This window comes from Malurus melanocephalus, unplaced genomic scaffold (genome assembly GCF_030028575.1).
Source record: "Malurus melanocephalus ecotype Western Australia unplaced genomic scaffold, MMel_1.1 scaffold_96, whole genome shotgun sequence".
NCBI lineage: Eukaryota > Metazoa > Chordata > Aves > Passeriformes > Maluridae > Malurus > Malurus melanocephalus.
The window spans coordinates 432,442-460,069 of record NW_026623328.1 but is presented as its reverse complement, the minus strand read 5'-3'; the positions used below and the strand labels follow the sequence as shown (position 1 = coordinate 460,069).

At 38.8% G+C, this 27,628-nt stretch overlaps 1 protein-coding gene and 1 long non-coding RNA gene across 3 annotated transcripts; one reads left to right on the top strand and one right to left on the bottom strand.

The window, feature by feature from the left end:
• CA12 (carbonic anhydrase 12) lies at nt 1-22,605 on the top strand. Of its 2 annotated transcripts, XM_057368660.1 has the most exons (10): nt 1-245; nt 2,940-2,960; nt 8,819-8,998; nt 11,524-11,666; nt 12,454-12,549; nt 14,185-14,248; nt 14,691-14,848; nt 15,359-15,485; nt 19,843-19,927; nt 20,585-22,605. In XM_057368660.1, exons 1-10 carry the CDS (start codon nt 155-157, stop codon nt 20,667-20,669), a joined length of 1,050 nt encoding a protein of 349 aa, XP_057224643.1. In that variant the 5' UTR covers nt 1-154; the 3' UTR covers nt 20,670-22,605. The 2 variants fall into 2 exon arrangements, with proteins under 2 accessions (XP_057224643.1, XP_057224644.1); XM_057368661.1 differs by lacking the exon at nt 2,940-2,960.
• On the bottom strand, nt 20,100-27,628 carry LOC130575030 (uncharacterized). The gene is made up of 3 exons (XR_008965514.1): nt 27,445-27,628; nt 22,172-22,227; nt 20,100-20,219 (listed from the first exon to the last, which is right to left on the bottom strand). It is a non-coding gene; the product is annotated as an uncharacterized LOC130575030 (long non-coding RNA).

The following is a 27,628-nucleotide window of genomic DNA, read 5'->3' as shown; positions in this document are numbered from 1 at the left end:
GTAAGGAGAGAGAAAAGGGGAGAGGAGGGCAATAGCTCATTAACAGAARCTCTGTATATGTGCATTCTGCTATTTGCCACATGTCTACAAGGGAGTTTCTTCAGAGTGCAAAGAAATCTGTGAACTCCTGGAATATTATAAGTCTTTCCTTGAGATGTCAGCCAAGAGCTTCAGTATAGTCACCGTGGCTACTGTGCTTACTTTCTTCCTAAAGATACAGCTCTCAATGCAAGCGCCGTTGAATGGTAAAGTCTTTCAGCTTTCTATTTTATTGTCACTTGTACCTCTGGACAGCTTTTTATGCAGCAAAATGGCATCTTTTAATTATTACTATGCAATACCATGCTCAAAGCTATATATTGTTGTAGACTGCAGCTGTTTAGTATCCTTATTTCAGTTTCTCAGAATAGGTATTGTGATATATGCAGGGAAATTTGTCCTCTAATTTAGTTGGCATTACAGACTTCTTGCATGCTCAGTATGCTTTGCTTTGTGATCCTTTTATTTCTCATAGAATGAAGCAGAGACTGGCCCTTTCAGAGTTAGAGGAAGCATCACACCTTTCCCTCTGACGGTTTATTTTTAAACCAGAGGGAAAGAAAGCAATTCCTGTGAAGCACCCCATACACTAGAGATCATTCTCTTATATTTAAACAAGATTACTTTCAGGACGCTGGCACTCCTCAGTTTCTTTTTAGGAGTTAATGTTCATCTATTCAAACTGATTATAATCAATTTTCATATTGTCAAAGTAATTATAATCCCTCTGGTGTTATTATAGGATATGAGAGGAATTGTTGTAAAGTGTTGTGTGAGAGGACTTACTCAGCAYATACATTCACGGCACAAAAATCCAGAAGGTTCAAACATAATCAAGAGCTGTCTGTTTGTGCAGAGCTCTGCCAGGACAAGCATTTTACCAATTTTTTGGTTTTTTTGCAAGAATAGCATAAGGCATGAAATTCAAACTTTTAAGGTCATCTTCTTATTTTGTGCATATACCCTTTGAAAAATGCCTATATTCTCTAGCAGAATCTCCTACCTGAAGGGCAGGAGAGTTCCTAGAGATTGTTGCTTTCCAGAATAACAGAATAAAGCTTGATGCTTTCCAGGTGCTTTCTGTGGCTGCACAGAAAGTTTGGAATTGAAAGGATGTGTTGAAAATGTAGGTCTTACRATACATCCTGAAGGGAATTCTGGAGAATGCCTATCTCAGACTTAGAAATCTAGTACCAAGAAATGGCAAGAGCTAGAGTATCTGTCTCACCCATCTTTCCAAGTAGATCATCACACCTTCAACCATTCCCACTTTCCCAAYTCCCAATTGACACTGGAAATGTATTTTTTCCCTGGGTGTTGATCAGCCAAGTGGAGATACACTGGCTCTAGGAACCTCCTCTGCCATACATGAGCAGGTAACTGTGTTACTCATCAATATTCACCCCAACATGAACAGAGGCAGAACAGTGTTCACAGACACATTTYAATGGTCAATAAGAGCATGAACAGAATAGCTATGGTAGTTAAGTCAGTATTTCTTCAAACCCTGCTCAGATGAGGATATTGCTAGAACCTACTGCCAGTCAGTTTCCATCTTTATGCAAGTTTTGCCTGCAGAATGACCAGAGAACAGACACAATTCCCCAAAAACCCAGTAAGAGACAATTCCCTGCAGAGGGAAGGCAAGAGGAGAATGAGGTTTCTCATCCTGAAATCTAAGACATGAATTCTTCTACAAGAGGAAACTGAGGACTTAAGCCAGAATGATTATACAGACTTTGCTTTGAAAATTCCAGTGTAAAAGAACAAGGCACACTGGTCCTAACAAACTGAAAGCAGAAAGTTTCGTGTTCCCAGCATGTACCAATACAAAAGAGCTAAGTGCAGTTGGTTTGCACATCCCTACAAATTAACCCCAAACATTTCATACAACACTCTTAAGGAAGAGTTGCATCTTCTACCACACTTCAGAGAACAAGAAATGCAATCAAGAACAATGTATTGAGTAGACATGTGCATGCAATGATAAATATTTGCCTGCATGTATGCAGATACTCACRGGCACACTGAGTTTTTTGCAAGATTTGTATTTCAGGACTGTTTCCTAAGCAGAAATAAAATTAAATTTGCAGACAGTAAAGATCAGCATTAGCCTGATAACTCAAACTGTTCMGTTCTGTCAGGACAAGCACCTCTTGCAGCATTATTATGCAAAATAATGAATGATTGTAAGTAGGTTTCAGGAGCAGAAAAAAATTTATTAAAAAGAGCATTTAATAAGACATTTCCAAACCCATGCAGAGACACTGTCCCAAGTTCAGTTCCTTAAGCAGTGAATAAGYATTGATCATCTTAACACTCACTCACCCCCCTGGGATTCTCTGAGTTATATGGGTTCATGAATTGTACTCCCTTTTTTTCAAAGTCTATTCATTCCTGTCCATCATTTCTCAGTGTAGCAACTGKCAATCCACTGATGTTTTTCAAACTCCTCAAAAGGCATAGGAGGGGTCATTGTAGTTACAACCCACTTACATTCCTTAGCTTCCTAACCAAAAAAAAAAAATACACAGGGATGTACCTACATACTAAGTCTGTGGTTATTCCACAAAAAAAATCTGAAAAGCCAACCAAACAAAAATCAAACCAACAGAAAAAAACCAAGTACTTACAGAAGTTTTGCTCAGGATATAAGTGATCATAAGGAAGTCACCCCTATGGGCAGGATCACAGGGATAATTATAATTTGGGTGCGAAAGGTTCATAAAATGTCATGTCATGAAGTTTGAAAGTGTCTATGTTTTGCTATGTTTTGCTCAACAGCTTGGGCTAGAAAGATAAAAGTATTGCAAAATTCAGTACATGGGTTTAAGTAGCAATTTGTTTCTTTACAGAGTAAGATCAAATATTCACAGTAATATTTCCTTGTTTCTATACAGGGTCAAAATGGTCTTATATTGGTAAGTACTAATTCGTACATACTAAATTGTGGCTTTCTTCTGTACTTTAAAGACAACCTTCCAAATGTATTCTGRTGAGTACTTACTGAGATGACAACCTTTACCCAGGTTTGGATCTGGTCAATTGTCTTGAAATCTGTTGTTCATCCATCAGGTTTCCTATGTGGGTGACTGAGTCAGTAACTGAGTTCTAAACACAATGACAGGAACTTCAGCAGACTAAAGMCAGCCCAGAACTGGAGAGGGTCCCCAAAGCCCTCTGTTTCCTCACYAGTCACAGGCCAGYRGCAYATTCCAGCCYAGTTCTGCAAAGAGCATTCTCTCCMTACCTACATGAGTCTTCTTTTTCAAGTGGAGTCAGAGTCAGCAAGTCACCTCTATCGTGTYACTGAACCCAGGTCCCTGAAGAACCCAGCAGCAATGAAGCAGAATAAACCATATTTAGGAAAGCAGTGTTAATATGTAACTAATCCTTTTAGTCAGCTACTAATTCAGAGGGACCTGGTGGCTGCTCAGAAAAAGAATTATCTAGCATTTTTCTTTTAATTGATCAAATCCTCTAGCCAGGTATTTCCTCATTCAGAGTAGCATTTTACACACCACATGCCCACAAGAAGTAGGCAGTACTGAGAATCTTCAAAAAAAAAAAAAAAAGCTTGCTCTTAAGCTTTTGGTGCTGCTCCAAGACAACACAAAGAACCTSTGAGACTGAACTTGCTGCTGGGAACTCCTCCCTTTGGCTGTGCTCCAGTTTACCTGACTGGCTTCACATAGGCAGAAGGAAAAYTGTCAGCTGCATGTCTATAGGAATYTGACTACCTGCAGAGTCCATACATATACCTTACATTCCCAGCAAGGAAAAAGCTGGACACAGCTTGATTAACAAAAGCCTASGTTTTCTACCTTGATGGCAGCCATCAAATAAACATAACACTGCTGAGAAGCAAGGAAAACAAGACTTCATTTACCACCATCAAAGTTTTGCCCTCCTTCCCAGGGTTATGCTTGTTTAAATTAGTTACTTCTCCCTTCCTGGGAATTTGGGCACCAGTGTTTATTTCCAAGTGTGTTCTTCTCAATGCCCAACTTCACCAATTCCTGTTAAGCTCTTCCCTACTGCACTCTGATTTCTGCATTCTAAATGTACAGAGGATAGAGAGAAGGTTCACCGAACAGATTATCTTTTTCCTTCAACTACTGATTTAAAAACATATCTAGAAAAACATATTAAAGCAAATACATAAATGCAACTTCAATAATGTAAAGTGGTATCTGAACGTGTACAGAATAGTACAGAAAAGCAGAAATAGAACATTGACCCCCCAGAGGGAAACAGCTATTAGAGAGACTGTGCTAAGCCAGGAAAGAGCCCCTCCATACTCTCCTACTGATCCTGGTTCCTTATGACATCCTAAATCCTCCACTGTTTACCTTTGCCCCAAAACACTTTGCAATGCCTCTCACTCARTTAAATCAATAGGAAGGGAAAGGAAATCAAGCCATTATAACCACATTCCAGACTGATGTCAAGATGAGGGTCAAGGTACAAGATTAACCATGGAGGAGAAACCCGGTGCTCATTGTCAGAGATTTCTATCTGTTGAGTAGGACAGTAYGTAAAACTGAATGTTGATACAGTGTTAGCACCTCAGGGCATAGTGGCAAAGCAAAGTGACACTGCATATGATCAGGCCTTATCTTTTCAGCACAGGCTTTCCAAAGAAATGGGAGTTTGCCTTGCCTCCAATGGAAACTACTACAATAGATACATCAAATATAAAGGCCCTCCTCTGCTTGCTTCTTCCTTAGTCAAACTGCAGCAAAGCTGCCTGGAGGAAACACCACAGAACAGTGAGGCCTGAGCCCTCAGYCCCTGGTGACACAGGCTTGCTTTGCTCTACCTTCTGTAAAATGGACAAAGCAGATCATGTATTTCACAAAAAAAGGTGGTTTCAGTCAAAAAAACTAAAAGAATGGTTCTGATGCCCCACAGCTCAAGACAGCATGTACAGGCAGCTTTTGGCAATGCTGCTGTGTAGCTGTGAGGTGTAGGCTGAAGTCCTCTGCTCCAGAAAAAAACTGGTAGAAGTCGATTTTAGGCTTCAATTCTTTGGTTTCTGGCTCTGTTTCTGTTGTGTAAGTGTGTTGGGATGAAATCAGAGAACCAGAATCATCCCTTCAGATTGGACAAGCAGCTACAATGGAGAAAACTACCTTTAGAGACAAGCCTGAAGTAATAAAGCCAACAGAATTAACATGCTTTAGCAGTAATAGTGCCAACAGAATTATTAATGTACTTTAGCATGTGAGGAGACAACTTCACACAGCAATGCAGATACAAGAATTGCTGYTAACAGACACCAGGCTAATTGTACTTACAAACTCTTCTATTCTACTGTTGCCAAATACAGTGAGGTGCTGAGAACCTGTGCTAAGACCCTTCCGGTTCCCCTTTGGAAATGCCAGCTTTAGTGAACACTCTAGAACATGCCCCAGATTTCTCACACAGCACTTGAAGGCAGTAGCAGAGCCAGCTACAGCCCTTGGCAATTCCTCTATCTCGCAGGCTTCCCTCTGGCCACGTATGTGGAAGATACACACAAACTGGCTTTGTGTGCACAGAGTGGKGTGACTGAGCTCCGAGCAAAATGGAAACCATGTGGTCATGTCACCATGGCAGKGAGCCTGCACTCAGCCTTCACCACTAACTCAGCCCTGGGTAAACGGCAGCTTCACAGCTTCCAGCTGGCTGAAAACAAGGCAAAGTGCTCTGCCTGGCTGCAAAAATACCACAGACATTCCCCGTGTTACTGACTCAGTGCATTTTACTACACCAGTTTACTTCACATCATGAGAACTTGGATAGCCTGGGAGAAGTTGGAGCAACGCAGAAATTAACTGGTCATCAGACCAGCAGTCTGCTGGTACCACTGGTGTCTCACAGGGCTATTTTCTCCTTAAACGAGCCAATGTATAAATCCTGGGAGCAGACACCACTGTTCTTGAAGGAACAACTGTCCTGCATTGCCCCCCAGTGCTGTGGGGCTGGCTGGAAAGCTAAAAGCTGTCAGAGGAGATGGTACAATGGACRCCTGCAGCCTTGGTGCTGAGGGTGCTTTGCTCAGCCCACTGGGCAGCCAGACTATCCAGAGAATTATTCCTGCTTCATTTAGAGACATCTTTTATAAAATAGCCGTGAGGGCACAGTAGGGCTCAGGGCTGTTTTCAGTGTGCTAGGGGAACATGGTCCTGGAAACCCATGTCAAGCAGGGCAATCCTCAAGCTGGATTTGAGCAGCCCGAGTTTGCACTCCCTGGGGCAGGGAGCGTTCTCAGCAGCACTGGGAGCAGWGGCAGCAGCAGGACAAGTCCTACTTCCACTCACACCAACAGCTCCCTTCCTTCATATGCTCACTCTGACTGCTSTTACAGTGCTGAGGGGGCAGAACAGGCCCATGGCACAATTACTGCTCTGTTGACACAGTCCTGGGTCACAAATATGTCACAGAAAAAGGAAATTARCTTTGAAGATAATTTTGTGATACTTCTTATGTTAATATCTTTTGGGACTTGTAGCACAGGCCAATCTTAATATATCCACATACTGTTCTCTATTCAGTAGTGATCAGACAAAGTCTTTGTAAACACAACGTGATTTCCACTGAATTTATCTGAGTGTGCTGGCACAGAAAAAGGAAAATCAGGTTCACAATCAATCATTCATTTTCAGCAGACCTAGCTGAGAAATGCCTTCCAGCTGTGTGTTTATCTAGCATGGAAATCCCAATTTCACATATGCAAAACCAAGCTAAGTGAACTCAGTTCTTTGAGACGGAGTTTTGAGCCACTGAAATTAGAAAGACTACGTGACAAAAGACAGAATTTCTATAAAAGCGGGTTTTGTACCAAAAAGGGTTTTTGTTTGATTTTGTTGAGTTTTTTAATTGAACAGGAATGAGAAACACGAAGCAATGTGAAGCAAAATGTTCTGTTGCTTAAAGGCCTGTGAGTGGRGTTGCAGATTTATGTCAAGAAAAGAATAACTGCTAGTAAAGGGCAAGGTACAKAAAGACTGTGATAACTGCATCATTTTCCTTCTGAACTGGTGATGTAAGTGTGGAAGTTCCTATATTCTGTTGCCAACTCTTCAGGACATTCAATTCATCTGAACACAGTACTGAAAAAATGACTGTACTTCTTTACATGGTTTTCCCTAACTGGGACTAGACTTCTGTTTTATACATTAGATACCTATTTAATTATCAAGTCTCTAAAGCTATGATAAGTGATATATTAAAATCTTCTTGCAAACTCATAACCTTCTCAAACCTTGTAAAATTATTGAAGTCTTTTATAATAAAGGCTTCTCACCATTTTTCTGACACTGTTGTAATCTTAGCTCTTTGTAAAGTATTAAATTTCAGTGTCATTGTCTTGCACACCAAGTTTGAACCTAAGAAACTATCATTTCTTGGTATATCCTAGTGTATATTTTCCTGGAGAACATTCCTGACTATGTATTTCATAGTCTTCTATAGTGTCAGCAAAACATTTATTAGCTTTTTTTTAAGAAAACTTTAAGATAGCATCAGGAAGATGTAGGAGAAAGAAATTAAWGTGATTGTCAGTGAACTGGAGTCAAAGATTTAAGTTTCAGCAACAGCAAGGCCTATTTATACTGAAAATCATTGACTGAGTCCAAGTATCCACATTGCAATGTCACTTGCTAAACTATGTCTTGAATAAACATCTTTACCAAGGACCTAAGTCTGTCTTAAAGCATCAGAATTGATCTCATTGATTCTGTCACATGCTCGGTGTTTAAGTCAGGTTCACCCCTACTATCCATTTACTTGGCAATTTTCTTCCATGTAAATAGAGCCTCTAATAGTATCCTGCTAACTGTTAATTTCCTTCTGAAWATATCTGAACTTGCTTTGCCACTGATGACCTGATCTTCAAAGGAGTCACTGGGAATATTATAGGTTTGGAAAATAAGCCTTCTAATCAAAGACTCAAGGGATTCAATCTACTTAGTTTAAGARAAGTGAGAAACTATATCCTCTGTGTTATAAGTATTTCACTGAGGAACAAAAGTATGGGAACAGCAGGCTCACAGTGAAAAGCTGTCAAGGAGAGTAATTATCCACTGGGCACTAATGAAGTATCTTTYATCTGCAATGCTCAGAGTAGATGTTTATTCCCTTCTGAAAGAAACGGTCTCACTGAAGTAGAAATTAATCCAGAGTCCCAGTGTCCTGGGCTACACAGATCAGGCTGAAGGATCCCTAAGGACCTTCCTGTCTTGGAAAGAATCATGATGAATGTTCAGAGACARGGAGAAACACAAGTTGCAAGTGCCTCTTCTGGTATTTAAATCCAAATAATCACAGCTTACAGTTTGCAAACAGCTGCTAGCTGTTAATGTGTAATTAAATCAAAGGCACAATTAAAATTCTCTTGATATTATCTATTCTTTGTAGATCTTACCTCAGGCAAAAGACTGATGAAGAAAGGTTTCACCAGAGTTTGAACAAGTTATTGCAGGTCAAATTACCATAACACCTTCCAATTTTGCAAGCTAGCTTTTCACTGTGGGTTAGATAGAGCCAGTTTATACAGAAAGGAAAAGTCTGTAAGGGTCTGATATAATCAGATTTGTCTCTAGGTCACAACACCCTCAGAAAACTGATCATATCCTTCATTACCTCAGTTTTAATGAGGGCCTTTAAAAAAAAAGTCTTAAAAATTCAGAAAAAGCTTATTTTCCAAATTTTGTGTGAAGGCTAACACAGGGTAATTCCTATGTTAATTGCATAGCAAAGTTTTGACAAAATGTGTCTCTGTTCATTCACACAGGTCCTGATGGAGAGAAGGCCTGGCCAAAGAAATACCCATTTTGTGGAGGAGTATTCCAATCACCAATTGATTTCCACAAAGATATTCTCCAGTATGATTCTAATCTCTTGCCTTTAGAGTTCATTGGCTATAACGTGCCCTCCACTGACCAGTTTACRTTGATCAATAATGGCCATTCAGGTAAGGGAGCTCATGGACAGCAAGGAACAGTAAAGAGTTGCAGGAAGACAGTGGTTTTTTTACTTCATGAATGGACTACTTTGATTATCAGGTGAAATTAAGCTGCAAATCAGATGAGAAAGCCTTCACATCAGCATACCTACCTCTGCAGAACAGGCTAGAGAAACTTGGGAATCTACTAAGTACAAATGGATTCCAAATAAGTGAAATTTTAAATAAAGAATTTTAAAATAAACTCTAGGTGTGTCAGAATAAATGCCCAAGCTTTTCTGATTGCTTTTGTTGTGGTGCTCTGAAACAGAATCAGACTTTGTGATTCTGCTAAAAAGAGATTAACTGATAAAATGAGTAATGGGTCTCTTACATGCATCAAAGCAGCTCAACTGAATTAGATGTGGGCAGGGGGAAAAAGGGAAAAAATAAATGAGCACCATTCTGTTCTTTTGATTTGAGATAAAAACCTCTTCAGTGTAAGGTAAGATAGACAGTGATAGGTAGTGAAGGTAAGAAGACAGAGAAATAATTAGAAGTTGTGTACAAACATGCCSTCCTCACRGTAGCACTAAATCAGTGTCAGTACAGTAGGTAAAAGCAGAGATGATGCTGTCTCATAAAGGTCTCCCACATTGACACAATGTACAGTACCAGTGAGTCAGCCCAGCCTTTTTCATKTCTTCCTGAAACAGTTGAAGACACAGAAATGAGAACAGTTGTAAAACCCTCCTACTTTGTATCCTCCTTTAAGTATCAAAATAACCTGTGTTATAAAATGGCCTCTGCTCTCACATGCTTGGTTAAAAGATGACCAGCATGCAAAGATCTTTTTTTATCACTCTTTCAGTGAGATTGACCTGTTCTACTGAACATCATAAGCCCATTCTTCAGTAAGGACCAACTTCTCAGAACAGGTTCCTGGTTTTCTTCTTTATTAATCTCTCCATTAAAACCAGGTTGCCTTAGACTGGGAATGGTTAGAACACCCTTTTCCTTGGGAGCCCTCTTTCCCTAAAAGTCCTTCTTGGTTCTGAGTGAACGATTGTACTGTCCAAATTGAATGCACTGGGCTGATATGACAGGCAATAGGCAGAGAAGGAAATATTGTCATTGTGTACTTGAAGGGTGCCAGAGAGCAGAAGGAGCCAAAAGAACAGCACTGAGAGCCTGTCCCTCAGAGTCCCTCACAGTCACACAGGTAAAAGCAAATTCCTTGGAGAAGCTATGGCACTACCACTGTCAGATCTCAAACCTAAAACACAAAATTTGATTACTTCCTAATGAAAGCCAAGACAAAAATATATCCCCCTCAGTAAAAACAGGAATTCATTTCTAAGGTCAATGCCCACCTAGAAAGGAGTAGAGAGCACCCTACTATAGAAATCTCACTTAGATACAAATTAATTGCTCTGAATAACAAACAATTAGCCTCTGTTAGAGTGGTCATTATACCATCTGCTGCTACCTCCTCTTTCAGCTAGAGAGTAAATCAGTAGGATGCTTAGTATTRTGCTGTCATTCCTACATATAATTAATGTTCTTCACCAGGCAGTTCATYCAGACACAATTACCTACTTCAGCTAGAGTGAAAACTTAGAGCTTAAAAAAACCTTTTTACGACCAGCCTAAAAATACATAGGGTTACAGCTGTTACTTCACTAAGGTTTTGAGCCCTGTTTCCCCTGAAAAACATGTTCAGGACAGTCCAGAAACAAACTATATTCACACTGGAAAATAATTCAAATAAATTGCAAAGAAATCGATCTGTTCTTGACATAAGACATTGCTTTATGAAGTACCAAATGCCTCAAGTGAACAACTGAGAAGTTTCTGCTGAGTTGAGAATCACTATTGCAATTTCTACACCAAAAAAATCCCAATAACTCACCCTGCCTTTCCCCACTGGAGGCCTTAGTGAGGAGAAGGGAGAGTTAAGCATACAAAGATCTSCCTCCAGCACATCAWGAGAGGAAATGCTAGTTCTTAAGGRTGAGATTATCTTGCTGCTCAACATCAATGTTCTGGGTTTTGAGAACAGTGAGGAGAGGGGGGAGTTTATTTGGTTTTGTCATGTGCTCCTAAAAGAAGATTAAGAGGCAAGGGAGTTCAATATAACAGGAGATCTAAATTACCACATGAAATATTAATTTATTAAGCCATTTTCAACCTTTATAAGGGTATTGACAGAAGGTACAGGAGCTTAAWTTTGCTTTGACTTATCAATAATTGTCTCTTACATTTCTGAGATAAATTTGCATTCTTCAGGGAGAAGAAAGATTTCCATTAGCAACAATTGTCACATTCAGTTCCTATATTTAAGAAAATAGAAATGTGTAAGTTCTAAATTCTCCTGATCTACCAAAAAGRCTTAAAGAGAACTGTTTATTTCCTACCACAGACTGAGATGGATTTGAGAGAATCTGCATTGTTCGTGATCCATATATAATATGCTCAGACACAGTTTTTTTATTTGTCTTGTTCTTGAGAGCTGTGGCATCATTTGTTCCCATTTGGTTTTGGTCTGCTTCCAGTGAAAATGTATCTGTCACCTACGATGTCCATCAGAAACCTCCCATTTGAATACACTGCATCTCAACTTCACCTGCACTGGGGAAACAGAAACAAATCTGAAGGCTCTGAGCACACCGTCAGTGGGAAGCACTTTGCAGCAGAGGTAAGGGCAGCTCGGAACAGGGAAAGAAGCAAAGAAGGTTGGGCAGGTCCCATTGTTTCAAACTGGATCTGTGTCTTGGGTAAATGTCTGTAAAAGGCTCTGAGGTTCTAAACCAAGCATTATTKTCTGGGTATATACTAAAAACATGGGTTGTTTTTGCACAGCAAAAAAGATGAACTCAGATGTGCTAAGTCAAGCAGCTGGAATTTAGATTCTAAACTCAGAGCTAGCTCAAGTCACAACTTCTACTGCTCTGTTTTCCATAACTCACCTTCTTCTATCCAGTGAAGAACTATTTATCTTTTCTAATCCTAAATTATGGATTTGGGAAGAGATTTTGATAAGCACTACCAATCAATAACCTCAAAATTATTAAAGAATAAATTAGAATAATTTGCTTGCATAACAGCACTTTAGAAATCATTTTCTTCTCTAATTACATTTAACACTGGGGTTTGAAATTCAAATACTGGAGGGCTAAGGTGTTATTTTTTCAGAAAAATTTACTAGTACTACAGACAAGATGCCTTGAAGCTGAAGTGATGGATCCTCTTTCTCCACTCATCATGGGCAGATGTAGGGTGTGTGTAAAAGCCACAACAGGGCTGGGAGTCCCAGGACATTCTGTCTTTCTCTAAAAAGATCTAAACACTGCACCCAGAAATCAATGAGGGACCCTCCTGCATTGTCTCATCCTGCAGAAGCTGCACTGGTTCTTTTTTGTTGTGAAGCATAAATGTGAGCATGACCCAGATGTTATTGTAACAAAACATCTCATCCTTTGTAGCTGCATATTGTACATTACAACTCTGAGAAATACCCTGACATAACAGCAGCAATGGACAAAGCAGATGGACTGGCAGTTTTGGCTGTTCTGTTTGAGGTAGGATCCAGGATCTTTTTTTTTTTTTTTCTGTTTGTTTAGAATATGCTTTCAATCATTTAGCTGTGAGAAACCTTTAATGTACAAAATTACCTAGATTATTTAATAATATACTGGCTGAACAAAGGTTCTTCCTCTTCTCTTTCACAAAAAAAAAACGGTCAGATTCCAGCAGCACATACAAAACCAAGAACAAATGTTAAGAAAAGAGGAATTGTGAATATTTCCTCATGTTTTTCATTAAATTAACTTCAGCTCTGCTAAATCCATTTTTGTATTCATTTACAAASTAATGACTGGTAGAGTTTATCAAACACGGGGCAACAGTGAATTTCAAGCTCATTTACTCAAAGCTGCCCACTGTAGCATGAAGCAGTTTGAACACACCAGAGGCACAGGCAGGCACAGCCCTGCCTTTGACTGCTATATGTAATTAGGATCTAACCACAGTCTTCTCCCTGCTAACTTCCCAGATTCTTTGAATCACAGATTACAGTAAACGAGAACATTCAGTGACATTTTAAGATGTCAGAAGGACAGCTTTCCAATTTTCCTCTCTGAAGTCCTACATATGATGATAATAATGATCTTTTAAAAAAAATCATGGCTTGCACATATATAACTCTACTTTCTCTTGAGGATTAAAACTCCTCAGCAAGATAACTGTAAGGATAATTTTTACATGAGAGGATTTTCTGCAGCATAACAAACAAAAACCCCAAGTTTTCACATTTCCATCAAAAAGTAAAATGTTCTAGTTATTAAACAAAGCTCTCATSAGTATTACTCAAACTTACTTCCTAGAACCTCTAAAATTCTGAYAGTAATTTTGTATTAAATTTCAGTTCATTTGGAAGTTGTAGCTGTGAAAAATGTCAGAGTATTGCATATTATGCTAGGGAATAATACTGAGATTCTGGTTATTTCTAAGCMATGGTGTTTGAAAATCAAATTAGTGAACAATGGAGATTAGGTCTTTGAAAGGCTTTCAGACAGCTGATGGCTATTACAGTTGATGTAAGGACACCAGTTTACTATGTCTGATTGTCAGAAGAGTTACCAAGCACCAACTCTGAAGAATTCATAAAAAAGGCATTGATTATTAGACTGAAAACTGCTGGTAGCAGTTGAAAAACTCAGTCTTGTGTGACAGCTCAGTTACAGCCTTCGCCAGATGAGTTTTAGCCCTGTGGTACCCAACAGTGTCTTTCTTTACCTCCCTGGACTGTGAGGAGCAGCAGATTAAAAAATGTTTGTGGATGGAAAAATGTGGCTTTGACTGGAACTCAGTGAACGATCTGAGAAGCCTGGAAGCTGAGAACTTGTGCCTGCAATGCTCTCAGAGGAAATGATTTCTCTTTGTTTGCACAACACTCTGAACAGAAGGGCAATAAGGTCTTTTGAAGGTCTGCAGTGCAGTGGTAAAGGCAACATTATGGTACAGCAGCTCTAATAGCTCTGCARTAGGAGCAAAATCATGGTTCTGAGGATGAAATAATGTTTTGAATTATAAAATACTTATGCTGTTCTATGAATATCTGGCCAGTGGAGGCACTTGCCTTATGCTAGGCCAGAAGCACAGACTCATATTCAGACTGGTGATTTGCAGAGCTGTTGATCATGTGATCATTGCAGATCGGACCCTTCAACCCATCCTACGAGAAGATCTTCAGGCACTTCCGGAATGTGAAATACAAGGGTGAGTGCATCAGATTGAGAATGGCTGAGAGTATCACATGTCACCCTGAGAGGGATTGAACTGGCTGCAGAAACAGTCCAGAGACCCCAGGCAAACCTGTCACAAACTGTGAAAGGCTTCCAAATGCAGTACATTTCTGGGAAGAGAATATGGCCAGCATGCATGTGATTCTGACTGAGCCTTATTTCTTGCACATGGTGTTTTTTAGTTGATATGGCCACAGTTTATCTTAGAGGACTCTGATTTTGTATCTAAGACAAGATTTGTACATAGGAAACCTGAAAAAGTTGTATTCCSTATTAAACTGGGATCATCTCTGCTAAAAGGTATTTTTCTTATCCTAGTGATAAGACATGGAAAATATGCTACTTACTGAAAAGCAAACTCACTTCACTATCCCTGTAGTTATGATGCAACATTTAACACGAACCCCCTTTTTTAGATCAGAAGGTCCTGGTGCCTGGTTTCGATATTCAAGAAYTGCTTCCTGACAGACTGGATGAGTATTATCGCTATGAAGGATCCCTGACAACTCCTCCCTGCTACCCAAGTGTTCTCTGGACAGTTTTCCGACACCCCGTTAAAATTTCTCAAGAGCAGGCAAGTTCCATTAGAGAGCATTTCCATGGCTGGGGTCTGCTAAAGAACAGCAAATACTGATTTCCTGGATTTCTCTTATGCTCCTGTAAAACTGAAAGAGGACCATTGCTAAAATCCTTTAAGTGGGAAGAACAGCACAGAATTGACATMAATCAATATCCCATTCAGTTTGTTTTTAGCATGTTTTCAGTTGGCCAGAGCAAAGGACAGACGAGAGCATGGCAATTGGTACAGTATCAGCTTGAAAAAAAACCACAGCAAAGTAGATGAATTTTCATTTTAATTATGTACTTACATCCTGCTTTAAGTCTTTCCATGAGTTACCTGCAAATTATTTTGTTTGGCCTCCATGTCTGAACACTATTCACCAAATATTTCAGTGCTACTCTGATCCTGATAGGCAAGTTGGATAGTTTCTAAAAAGCATGTTATGTTATTTACCAATCTTGAACCCAAGCTTTTCTCCCAACTTACATTTTTTGTGCTCATGTAACTAACTTCCCTTTATAGTTACTGGCACTGGAAACAGCCATGTACTGCACAGAGAGTGATGACCCAGAACCCCTGGAAATGGTTGATAACTTCAGAAATGTTCAGGAATTCCATGAAAGACTGGTTTTTATCTCCTTCCGTGAAGGTAAGTTGTGTGAGAAACATTCAGGAATTCYATGAAAGACTGGTTTTTATCTTCTTCCGTGAAGGTAAGTTGTGTGAATGCCTCTGTGCAAAGAAAGTGCAAAATGATCCGTGTAAACGTGAAGTACTGGAATGGCAGTCCTGCTGCACTACAAAAACACAGCAATCTCCTTTCCCTGCAATTCACTCAGTTGCCTTTTCYTCTCATATTGCGTTGGTGCACAGGCAGCTGTAAAAGAGTAAGATATTCCCAGAGKAGGTAAGAATTTTTTCCACAGTGGGTATCAGGCAAGCCCTGCAGCCCTTCAGATCAAAGGCAAGGGAATAAAAGAAGGAAGACACGATTGGCCTTGTCATGCTTGGCAGAAGTACTTTCTGTCAYGCCAAATACTAAACAACTCTGCAGCTGAACTGTTTCAGTCAGTGTAAGTGCTTAAGATGGTCTTGTCTCACCAGTGACATTTGCTGGTTCTCAGCAATGTCAGGTTTGATCTTTCACAGAGCACACATTTAAAAGCAGTCACAACTTCGTCTTTCAGGGACATTGTTTTTGGGAGATTACAGAAGGGGTCCTTGAGGAATTCAAAATTGGCAAATAAAAATAATTCATAACACTGGATTGTATGATCCAGTGTTGCAGATTAAAAAAGAAACAATCCCATTTTATGGGGAAGAATTGATTTGTGCAGTGTTACACAATGACAACACATAAGTTTGGTGGGGGGCGGCTTTGCACAAAAGTCTGCATCTGTGGTGAGAATTTGAGCTGTACCCCACAGTCAGGCCTCTGAGTATATTGTTTGTGCAAAATGTATTGTTCCAATTTCTGCTGTCTTACAAACAAATACTCTTAAGGATGTGTGACGCTGGCACATGCACTCAAGATGGATGGAGGCAAGCCACTACACTATTTGAGAGTAAAAGATATCTAAAAGAGAAAGCAGACTTCACAAAAAAGATTRGCCAAGCAGTAAACTTTCAAATTAATAAGATATGTTAGCACTTAATTTCAACTTTGCCTGCCAGTGTCTTCACTGTTTAGATGAAAGAACAGAAACTACAGGAGTTGTCTATTTTGGGCATTTTCACTGAATAKCCACTGCAGAAACAGTTCCTGCAGGCACATTGCAGCAGCCGTCCTTGCCACTGCCCCCTGCAGACAAACCTCTCATAACGTATCTCTTCTAACAGAACGCTATAAAGGAGAAAAGTGAAAATCAAGAGATCAGCCAAAACAAATCCCAGGCAAAACATTTCTCTTAAATAAGAGATTAATTCAATTTCTCACCAAAAGTTAGCTCATTTTAAAATGAGAGTTACACTAGTAGTTCTCTTGTTGTTAGATTCCAAACATAATACATAAGAAAATTACAAGATTACCTAATTAGCAACAATCCTTAACATCTCCATGATTTCTATACAAACTGGTACTAGATGTGTAAACAATATTTTGAAAAAACCAAAAGATGACTGAATAGTGAAAGAGAGAAAGAACTAGAGTATGTCATTCTTTTTTCTGCTTTTATGCATTGGTCAACTGGAAGAATGCCCCCCATGGCATTCTTATATGACCACAAAGAGGTTAAAACTTCCTTCTCAAACCTCCAAGCTCAAACACTGGCTGCCAGCTAGAGAGATAGCTGGGTCTGGAATAGCTATTTTAGTAATCCTCTTCAAATCTCTGCTCAAGTCAGATTATGTGCAATGATTTCAACCAGCAGCATTTGCAATACAGCTGCCAAGTTTCTGAGACTAAGGCTTCCTCTGCAGGGTCTTTAATCTCTGCACAATCTACTATAGCAATGTCACTGCAGAAGCACTGCCTGAAGTTACACAAGTTCCAGAGTGAGCAGCTCCCTTGTGATTAAAACAGGTTCACCATGGAATCCTAGTGATCCAACCTTTATATTTTCTACCCCCTGTTTATCAAAATTCAATACTGGTGGGCTTGGCAAAGGTATGTTGTCCATTCCTAACCACACCTACGAGCTGCTGATCTTCCGAGTCATCTTGGTCAGTCAGAAATGAGAAATGCAGTTTTCCGATTTTCTTAAGCTGACCTCTGAATATCTGACCATATTCTCTCAGTAAATCACACTCAGTACTTAATAGTAGAAGGCAGAGAGTTAAAACACACGATCCCAGGAACTGAAAACAAGACACTGTGCTTTTCATCCAGGAATCTCCAAACACTTCACAGAAATAGTGTAAGCATTAATATTTCTATTTATGCGGGAAAATTTGACCCAGATGTGACTTTCTCAAAATTGTTGCTGTGAACCAAAGCCAAACCAAATTATAACATTTGGTTCTCCCTCTGTTAAGCCACATTATTGGCTCCCACGCAGAGATGATACCAGCTAGAAAAGCATTTTCAGTGTATCTTTAAAGCTGGCATGACTTAGCAGAGTTAAATTGTAGGGGTTATTGCCCATCCTGCTGTTCATACCCCAGAACTGCTCTCTATGGCTGTGAAAGACATTGCTCAGTGCTACTTTAATAGAAACCCCATTCAGTCTAAGTACATTTAATTACAAAAGCTCATTGACTCTACCAGTGAACCATAGAAAAAATGTTCAACCCATTTCAAAAAAGGTATTCATTGCCCCCGTAATCTCACATTCCACTTGCTAYAGACACAAAAGCTCCCTCACAGGTGCAGCCCCTCACCTAAAGGGCAAAAAACATCCAAGAAAGGAAAATAAAAAGAAAAAGAAAAAAGAAAGGCTTCTGCTGTCAAAGCCCAATGAAGGACATCTGGCTGATGCAGTCAGCTGCAACACATACAGGAACAGGGCACATCTACTAAGAAGGAGAGGCCATGCACAGAGTCATAGCTTGGACCAGGCAGCCACAAAAGTTTGTAAAAGAAATCCTRCTGTGCACTCTACTAAGCAGGTTTTTAGGGCAACTTTTCTGCTTTATCAGTGATAGGCCTGAGAGCTGCCACCTTTACCTGAGCACAGACATCACAAGATGTCAGGCCACTGGCCCGTGTCTTGTATTAAAATTGAAAATGACAGAAGTGTTCAGTCAGCCACGTTTTTGGTGCCAGTAATGAGTATCTAAATTCATGCCCTCAATTAATAAGAATCACATTTCAAAAAGTCTCTAAATCTTTAAGGATTACACAGCAGAACTCACACGTGTTAATAATATATTTTGTCTGTCAGCAATTTATTCCAATAAAATCAGCTTCACATACATGCAGCTGGAATTTGTTATGATGTTCAAGCCACCCACTGCCCATGAGTTAAAAAGGAACTCATATCTAGTTTTGATTGTGGTTCCATGCTGAAATACTATCTAACTAAATTTTGTAAGAAGATACTCTCATCACACAGAAATGCTTYCTACCCTTCCTCTTCAAGCTATAAGCCCTTTTTCTACAGTTATCTAGTTAGTATTATATTTTTTCTGCCCACTTGGCACACCTTTACTATAACAAAACTCACCTTTTGCAAAACAGCTTTTCTTCAATTCCATGGATTGTGAGCTTCTTCCATTCAGTTGGATTTTAATCGGATAAACTGGATGAGSTTAAACTCCCCATTTTACATTAGTGTTTTATCAACAGGTGATTTTAGAAGAGAAAATATTTAGATGGAATACATGAAGCCAGTTTGAYTCTGTAAGAGCTCTTATGTTGCTTAGAGAGAAACAGTCATTTGATAAAATTTAAAAAATAATGTGTAATAAATTAAGAAACTGCAGTTAAGGGAGCTCATCTCCAGGATCTTTAAGGAGGCCAAAATAAATAAAAAATACTTTCATTGCCAATTCACAAAAATGTACATGAAAGTCACTAACAAATATAGCATTATGATAATGCTTAARTCTTTACGCAAACAAGAGATCACTCAGCTCTTCATACTAATATCCTGAATTAATTTTTATCTTATTCGATGCCTTTAAGCAATGTTCTCAACAGCAAAGCATATCTTTCTTCAGCTGTCCACATTCAATGGTGTTCTGTTTGGGAAGACAAAAGGCATCAGMTTTAATATCCTTGGTTGCCTGCTTTAGTTCTTTGGTTTTGCCTATGATCTCTTACTTGTTATAGAACAAAAATCATATTCCTGCTGTGACCTACTGTGCCGGTGCCTCCACGTTGGCACTGTGACTTCAACATGTGTCTCATGTCACAGCTTTGTGAACTGCGGATCAGTTCACAATGTGGGGCTGGGACATTCCAGGGAGTATCTGTGCAAAGTTACCCATTCTGTAGTCACATAGTGTGACCAGGCTGTAAAAAGGTTGCAGATACAGAATGCAAATATTCCAACACATCAGAAACTCACCTTCTCCTCTCAAGGCAATGATATTGACCATTTTGCATGTTTTCCCTCTTTTCTTAGGTTTTGTGGTTTCTGTTATGATAGTGTGCATTCTGGGAGCTCTCATCATTCTCACAGTAGCCTTCTGCCTACTGAAGAAGAAAAGGTAAGATGTCTGGCTGTCATAACACAAAAAAAATTCAAACCRTATTTTTCTTCTGACACAAAGAAGCACTTATGTGTCCAACATTTTTCACATTTTTTATACTGGTGAGGCTTGATCTTTTATAAGATATGATCTCCTCCTACAAACTATGATTTCTTTTTATTCCTGTAGACATTATTTCCCCTATATCATATCACGCTGGGCCAATAACAGACTTACCCATTTATTCTTTTCTTGTTCTTTTTGATAGCACCACTGCTCCTAATTGCTTTTTGGATCCTTCCACTTTTTCCTAGAACAGTAAGCGAAACAAGGAGAATGGAATTTTAGGAAAAACCTCTCCCAAAGGTCACAGCATTTTAGAGCAAGAAATAYATACTGACAAAAGATGATTAAACCRCTGYTTGCCAACAAAGCCAAAACCTGGAAAATAAKCTAAGATCCCTATTTTTCCTACAGCCTGATTCCTTTGCATTCAGCATGACACTGCATACAAAATGTGTTCTCTTAAAATATTTGTAACAATAAGGTACTGTGACATTTGCACTAGTACAGAGAAAAATAATCTCATACATGCATAATGGACCATTTAAAGTAACTGATCGTGCTTTTCCTGCATTGGYATTACAATTATTTAATACATTTGTTTTATTTTAGCTGCAAAAAAAGAGGGGAAGACAACAGAGGAGTCATCTACAAACAAAGTATGTACACAGAGGAAGAAGACATCTCCAAAATTTGATGCCCTGCTCTGTCACAAAAGCCTCTTTCCATTCATAGCACTGATTTATTTTGGATTGGTGAAACACATCTCTTGTTCTTGGCTAATGATAAGCCTCAAGAGAGTTCTAAAAACACACCAGCCAAAAGCTTTCTGTAGCCCTTGTTCTCTTGTTTTCCAGGGAGATATGATCAGTGAATCCCCCTGAGCTGAATTCCTCACCACATTCTTTTCATGTCTGCTGCCTTCTGAGTCTGGGTGTTTCAATTGATTTTACAGTTAATCCTAAACTCCAGTTTCATGGTTTGTTTAGCACAGGTTTTCCCACAGGTATTCAGATCTGAAGACACTCATCAAGCTACAAGCACTCTTCCCTGTTAAAACAAGTTATTTGTTTTAGCAGCAGGAATATAAACAAGATAAAGGGCAGACTGTATTTGACATCAGAATTYGAACCGGGTTGTTCAGCAGATACAGTTTTTAAAAGCACAGGCATGTGATGCCASTGCATCCACCAGTGGAATTGTAATATTAGAGGAAAAGACAAGTGTAAATGCAATGAAAGCCACATGGATTATTAACGGGGTTCAAGCCCAGGAACTCAGTGCTGAGAAAACACTACTGCTAGAGGAAAAGCTCACTTTCCAGCTATTATACAGCCTCACAAATCTGTTAAGGAAGTCAGCCCCTGACTGTCCMTGGAATTAGAGAAGAAGATTGTCTTTTTATCCTGCTCTTATTTATAGTGTGTGTATGAATGATGTGAAGATAACGTAGTTGCTGCTGCTTTTAAGCAGACTTGTCATTTAATCATGAAATCMTGATAGATATTACAGTATATATTAYWGCTGCAATTACACAGTAGATGTTTTCTCTGATTCAGTTCTCTTAGTAATCTGATTCCTAGAAAGAAATCTAAATTATCTTTTCGAACTTCATAAGTTAGATACCTGAGTCTTATTATGTATTTTCGAAAGTGACCAGCATAAACCTTATTCCACAATGTGGAATGCCACTGACTTCAGGAACAAAAAGGTGTATCCAGCCTACCCCAAATTCCTCTTGAATCTGACATCTACAGTGGGGACCTGAAATGCTTGTACTTCAGCATCCATGCAGGCAGTGATAGGCCTCAGGATTATACCTACATTAACTTCCGGTCTGAATGCTTCTAAACACTACCGGGGAAATTTCAATTTGAACTTTATACTTAGATCCCTTTTATATTCGATTGCAGCACCACCACATCTGTGATTTTAGAGAAATAAACTCCTATTGTATGTGTTTCCTCCTTTCAAGATGGTGGATGCAGACTATTTCAGCACAGAGTGTTTTAGATTCTTCCCCTTCCATCCCCAAGAAAATTGTGTGATGTTGAACTGTTTGAAATTACTTTAAAAGAATTTGTGTATTTTATGGAACATTACTTACTCTTTGAATAAAGGTGTTTAAAGACAAGATTACATAATAAATTTTTATTTCTTCTAGAAGAGTAACATTTTATCATGTATTTCAACTTTTACCTCAGCTGATTAGAAACATCCATCAATCACTCTTTTTCATGTAGCATCCTTGACACCTGTAAAAAAAAACCAAAAACATAAAACCTCAGCAGGGCAGACATGCTTACTGTGAAGAAAATCTCACAGTACCAGCAAAGGAAACATATTAAACACATTTGACAGAAAATGGCTCCTTCAGAATTGTTTCTTAAGCAAAAGAACAAACTGAAGAGGAATTCACACAAATCATRTTCCTGCTACTCCCACTTATAACACTCTCTAATTTCATGGAGGCTACCTATAAAATCCATGCTGCCTTTGAAAAKGCAAGCATATGGGAATTATTGTTTTTCTTTAATATTGTATTACCAGTTTGCACTGCCAGTGGTCCCTAAGCTGAAAGAATCTAAGCCCATATGTTTTCTGGTCTCTGTAGCTACTGTCATTTAATAAAGTATCACATTTTTTAATAGTTTCCAGCAGATTTCTTTTGTCACTCTTACATGCACAATATGTCCAAGAAAAAAATCAGGCGTGATCAGAAAGACAGATGTAGTTAACACGCTACCATAATAAATTAAATGTCAATTGACTTCTTTTTTAAATGGAATGTCCCATTTCTGGACTCCAGTAGCAGAAATGAATCCTAAATAACTTGAGCCAGTGAAGTGAGGGGGTAAAACGCCACAAGGGGTGTAGAGCTCTCCTTCCATTTCCTTGTGACAGACGGAAATCCCGTCCTGTATGTGACAACACCCTGATGGCGTGACTGTGTAATCTCCAGTCCCAGCTCAGGAATATTCAGTTCCTGTCAGCAAATACAAATATCCTCACAGAGGCRCTTTACTGACTGTTCCACTTCCTCGTTCAGGCAAGAATTCCTCCTCTCAGGAAGAGGTTATCAAAACAGCAGGTACCAGGTTTTCTTTTTYAGTTCAGAAAGGAGAGCTTACTTCAGGACATCCTATCATAGTTTATGTAACAAAGTGTGCAGTCAGCTTGGTGGAACTTTGTCAGAACCGGCTGACCAGTCACAAGACTAAACTGCTAAATGATGTGTCCAGTGGGATCATGATAAATATCTAATTTTTACAGCTTCTCYTCTATGAAGAGTGTAGGGGTGCAACACATCTTGGATAACTGAATTTGTTTCAAAATTTGCTGAACTGAGTCTCAAAAAATTCCATGTCATCTCTAATGTAATCCAAAGGATTACTTTTAATATAATCACCTAAARTTAATGCCCAACAAAAGCAAATTTTGAAAAAGCATATTAAATATAGAAGCTTCTAGACTTCAGGTAAAGTGGTGGAAACAAAACAGAGCAGTTATGCTATTGCAAAGCTTAATGTGTTGAAGTAAGATGTTTATTTTCATTAACTCTGTAGCAAGATCAACACACTAATTCTCATTTAAGACCTAGTCCTCAATTGTAAATATTACCTTTAAGTCAAACACATAACTTTAATATTGAATCATTTGTCTTAYTATTGCAGAAAGCTATAACTGAACTGTTAAGATGCCCAGATGTGTGGTACCCATGAGAAGGTTTGAATTGTGCATTTCAAACTGCTGCCTGAGAAAGGCCATGTTAAAAAGTAAACAAATACTGGTATTTTTAAAAGAAAGATAGTTCAACCAAGTACCACAAATGTAACATCCAAAGCTCTTCAAATGAGAAGAGATGGCTGGGGTCATACAGCTGGGGAGCTGAAATGAAAAGGTGTCATTTTAAAGGAATCAGAGATGTTTTAAAAAAACAGGGTCCTGTAATARTCAGTGTGTTGGCTACAGCTGTCTGCCCCACTTCATGCATTTCAGTGCACAGGATCAGCAGACCCAGTAACACAGCAAACAACAAAGATACAGAAAATATTTCTATCTCMTGGGTGGGCAGCTGGATACCCAGGCTTGGCCAGCTGCTGGGTRGGATATTCCTTTGAATGCTCACACTACAGGCAGATCACCAGGTTGTACCTCTGTGCATTTTACAGGCACCCCATGTCCTGCCCGACTTTTCACTCCTTTTCTGCCATGACCTTAAGGAAATGGACCTGGGGAACTCACAAGGCAGATGCCATCAAGTGACTCTGAACAACCGGCACTGCTGGCAAGATTTTTTATTATTTGCAAGTAATCAATGTTGCTGAAATTCTAGAAAAAAAATATAGTTATTCTTATGCATTGAGTATATTTTGAAAAATCAGTTAATAATTTAATTGTGGTGCAGGCTTTTTTTCAACCACAAATATAGCTTAGAACATAAAAATTCAGCAATACACTGATTTTTTAATTATTAGCTTGCAAGGAATATTTAAATCTTATTAAGACTTTATTTTCTTTTTCTTTTTTTTTTCTTGCTATTTAAAAGACATTTTCCTTCATCACTAGAAAACAGATTGGAGCTTAACCTACCACAATATTTATATGTTCTACGTTCCAAAAATGTCAGATAATCAGAAACATTACAAAAAAAGTATAATCTGACACCTTGTTTCACTTTTGGCTGCATATTCAGCAGGAAATGTTTACAGACAGATTTCAAACTCCCTGAAGTTAATTAAACCCGACAAAAGTGCACAGGAGACTTTGTAACACACACACAGAATTTCCCACCATGTCCATCTTCAGAGTGGATGAAACCCCKGWGTGATTTGCTGGCCCTASGGSGCTGTGCAACACTTGCAGGGGAGGYATCCAATTGCCAAGAAAGTGGAGGCTGGTTCAAGGACCCAGCACCACCATGTGCTGAAGTTTCCATTTCTTTAACGAGCATGTTTAGGGTGTGCTTGGTTCTCCACAAAACACCTAAGAGGTAACAAGGGGACAGTGACTAGGATGCATCGGGAAACCAAGCAGCTCACACAACCAGTCAGACCCTTTGGCTGGTTTTAGATCGATTATGGTAGAAGTTCCAGAAGCTCTGCCCACAGTCCTGCTCAGAACCCACTTACTGCAAAGTTTACACAACTTAAGTATTCATTGTTTCTTCTCAAACTGATCAAGTTGTTCCACAACGRATCTAATTCATCACACCCTGTCCAATTGCAAATTACTTTCTACCACAATATGGCAGCTACAATTTTATAACATCATTTCTCACTGAGAAAAATCTGATGGTCAGCAAGTCAAACCCAATATTAGGATCTGTCAAAATAAGTAATTTTTTTAATAACAAGCATTCCTGTGACTGTGAAGTTCTACTTCTCACGAAAAAGGTGTCCAAGCCATTCTGCAAAACTGGTTTTGGAAGMCTCTGAATTTCTGATCAGCTAAACAGAAAATTTAGTGGCTAAACTTGGAAAGAATACCCATCACTTGTAGCTAACTTTCAGTCAGCACAAATTGTGTGCCTTACCTTTTCTTCGTGAAATTATGAAACAACTTTTAGCAAGTTACATGAAACTGCCCAGTGTGGTTTCCGTGATACCCCAGGACTACAGCAAGAGATATAAATGAACCACTGTTAACTCTGTTCTGTTCGTTCTTAGTTCACAGAGAAATGCAGAGCAGCTGTCAGTGGATGAAAACCACTATGCCTCAACTGAAGTAGTATATGAATCATAATGCACATTAGCTGCAGACACGTAAAACCCTCAAACAATTCTATATTCAAAATGTGTATTTTTGTCAACACTGGTCTCATTACATCAGTAARACCTGTAAATGAATATAAAACCGAAAGTTGATGAAAATTTAAAAGACGAGAACTTTGAAATTTTGCACATTTTCATTAATACTTTAGTTTTATTTAATCAAAACATCTATATTGCATTATATGGGGGGGGGGGGAAAGCAATGGTTTCAAAAAAAGAACTCAGAAGACCAATTGTTTTCTTTTAAAAACACAACCAAGAACTGTTACTAAAAAGAACATGTAAGAGAGGTTCTGATTTAGGGGAAGTGAAACAGCACCCTCTAGTGACTCATGCATGAGAAAGAAAAGTTGKCACTTCTTTTACTTCATCTCAACACCATCCACTCAAGTTTGCAAACAATAGCAAAAGGAAATACAAAAATAAACATGAATGCTAGAACACGTACTGTGGAACTAGGAATGGAAAGTCAAGCGTTATACTCAAGGATTATTTTTCTACCAAGCTGGGTACCTATGGTCTTTAGTAAATATAAATTTTTTTGGAGGTACATACCATATCAATTTAATGGTTACATACTATTGATCCAAATATCTTCCCAGGAACACCAAAAGCAATAGAAATAATAGCTTRTTAAAGAGACTTCTATCAATTAATAACACACATAGCTGTCAAAACTGATATCAGTCAAAACTGATGAATAAAAATTGAGTYACTTTGGATGCATCTCATTTTTCACTGATAAATTATCAAACAGCAGCCCCTTCTCTTCAATTAATAATCGCTCCTCATATTTGCACAGGCACTATGATCCCAGGAGTTTTTGTTCACTTTTCCAGCAGATTGCCTAAAGGCTACCAGCACAGAACATTTCTGAGCTGTTTTTACAGAATTAAACTTTAACTGCTTCTTTACAGAKTGCAGAGGTCTTGTCAAATCTCACAGGAATTCATCCACTAGCAAACTATAGACTGGGGTTGAGGGGCCCACTCAGATTAAAAACCACAATAGACAAAATCAAAATATTTGCTAGGTTTGATATTTTTTTTCTCTATGATTTTCTTGAAGGAATATATTGAAGAAAACCTTAGTAACCTTTTTCTCAATCCGAAGCCATGTGGCGTCTTGATGACTATCGAGGAGGGCTTTTCCTTTCAGAATTGCTACATAAAAAGTGAAAGAGCAAAAGAGGTTGTGCAATTTTCACCAGCTTCCTCTTTAGTTCTTTGCTTTCCATGTGTATTTAAGAAATACAAAGAACAGTTTCTTGCTTTGCGAAAAGTATTACGTCTCTAGCAAACCCCACCACTAAAGTTTTAGGGTGTCTCACCCTTAGAAGTGGGGCACGTTGAAGTTAAAGTATCAGAGATAAATGAAAAATAAACTTTGTTTTAAATTCTCCTTCTTTCCAAAAGGTGGCACTTCTTATGAAAAAAGTTCAAGGGTTAACTAACACAGTTAACCCTATTAGTTGAGTTCGATCTCCAATTTTCACCAAAGAAAAAAAGTTTAAAATTACCATTCCTAAGTCTTTTTATTTGGTTTAAGGCTGCAGTTAATTTTATTTTCTATTATCAAAACTAACTTTGGAGAAACTATGTTGCACAAGAGAACTGCTGATATTAAATAGAGCTAGCTGTTTCTCCAATACGACTCCATGCTTAAGCAATCTCAAGTGAATAAGAAATTATTACTTACTTCAAAAGTCTGTCATAGGTAAATCAGAATAGTTCCTGGAGCAGCACAGAAAACACCACTCCAAAGATGAGCACAGTTTTCCATACTGATGCTTAATGGCCACCCCCTGTTTGCACAGGAACAAAACACACACAGGAAGAAAGCAGCAGGGAGAWCAGCCAGACAAAAGCCCTTGAACCAAAGA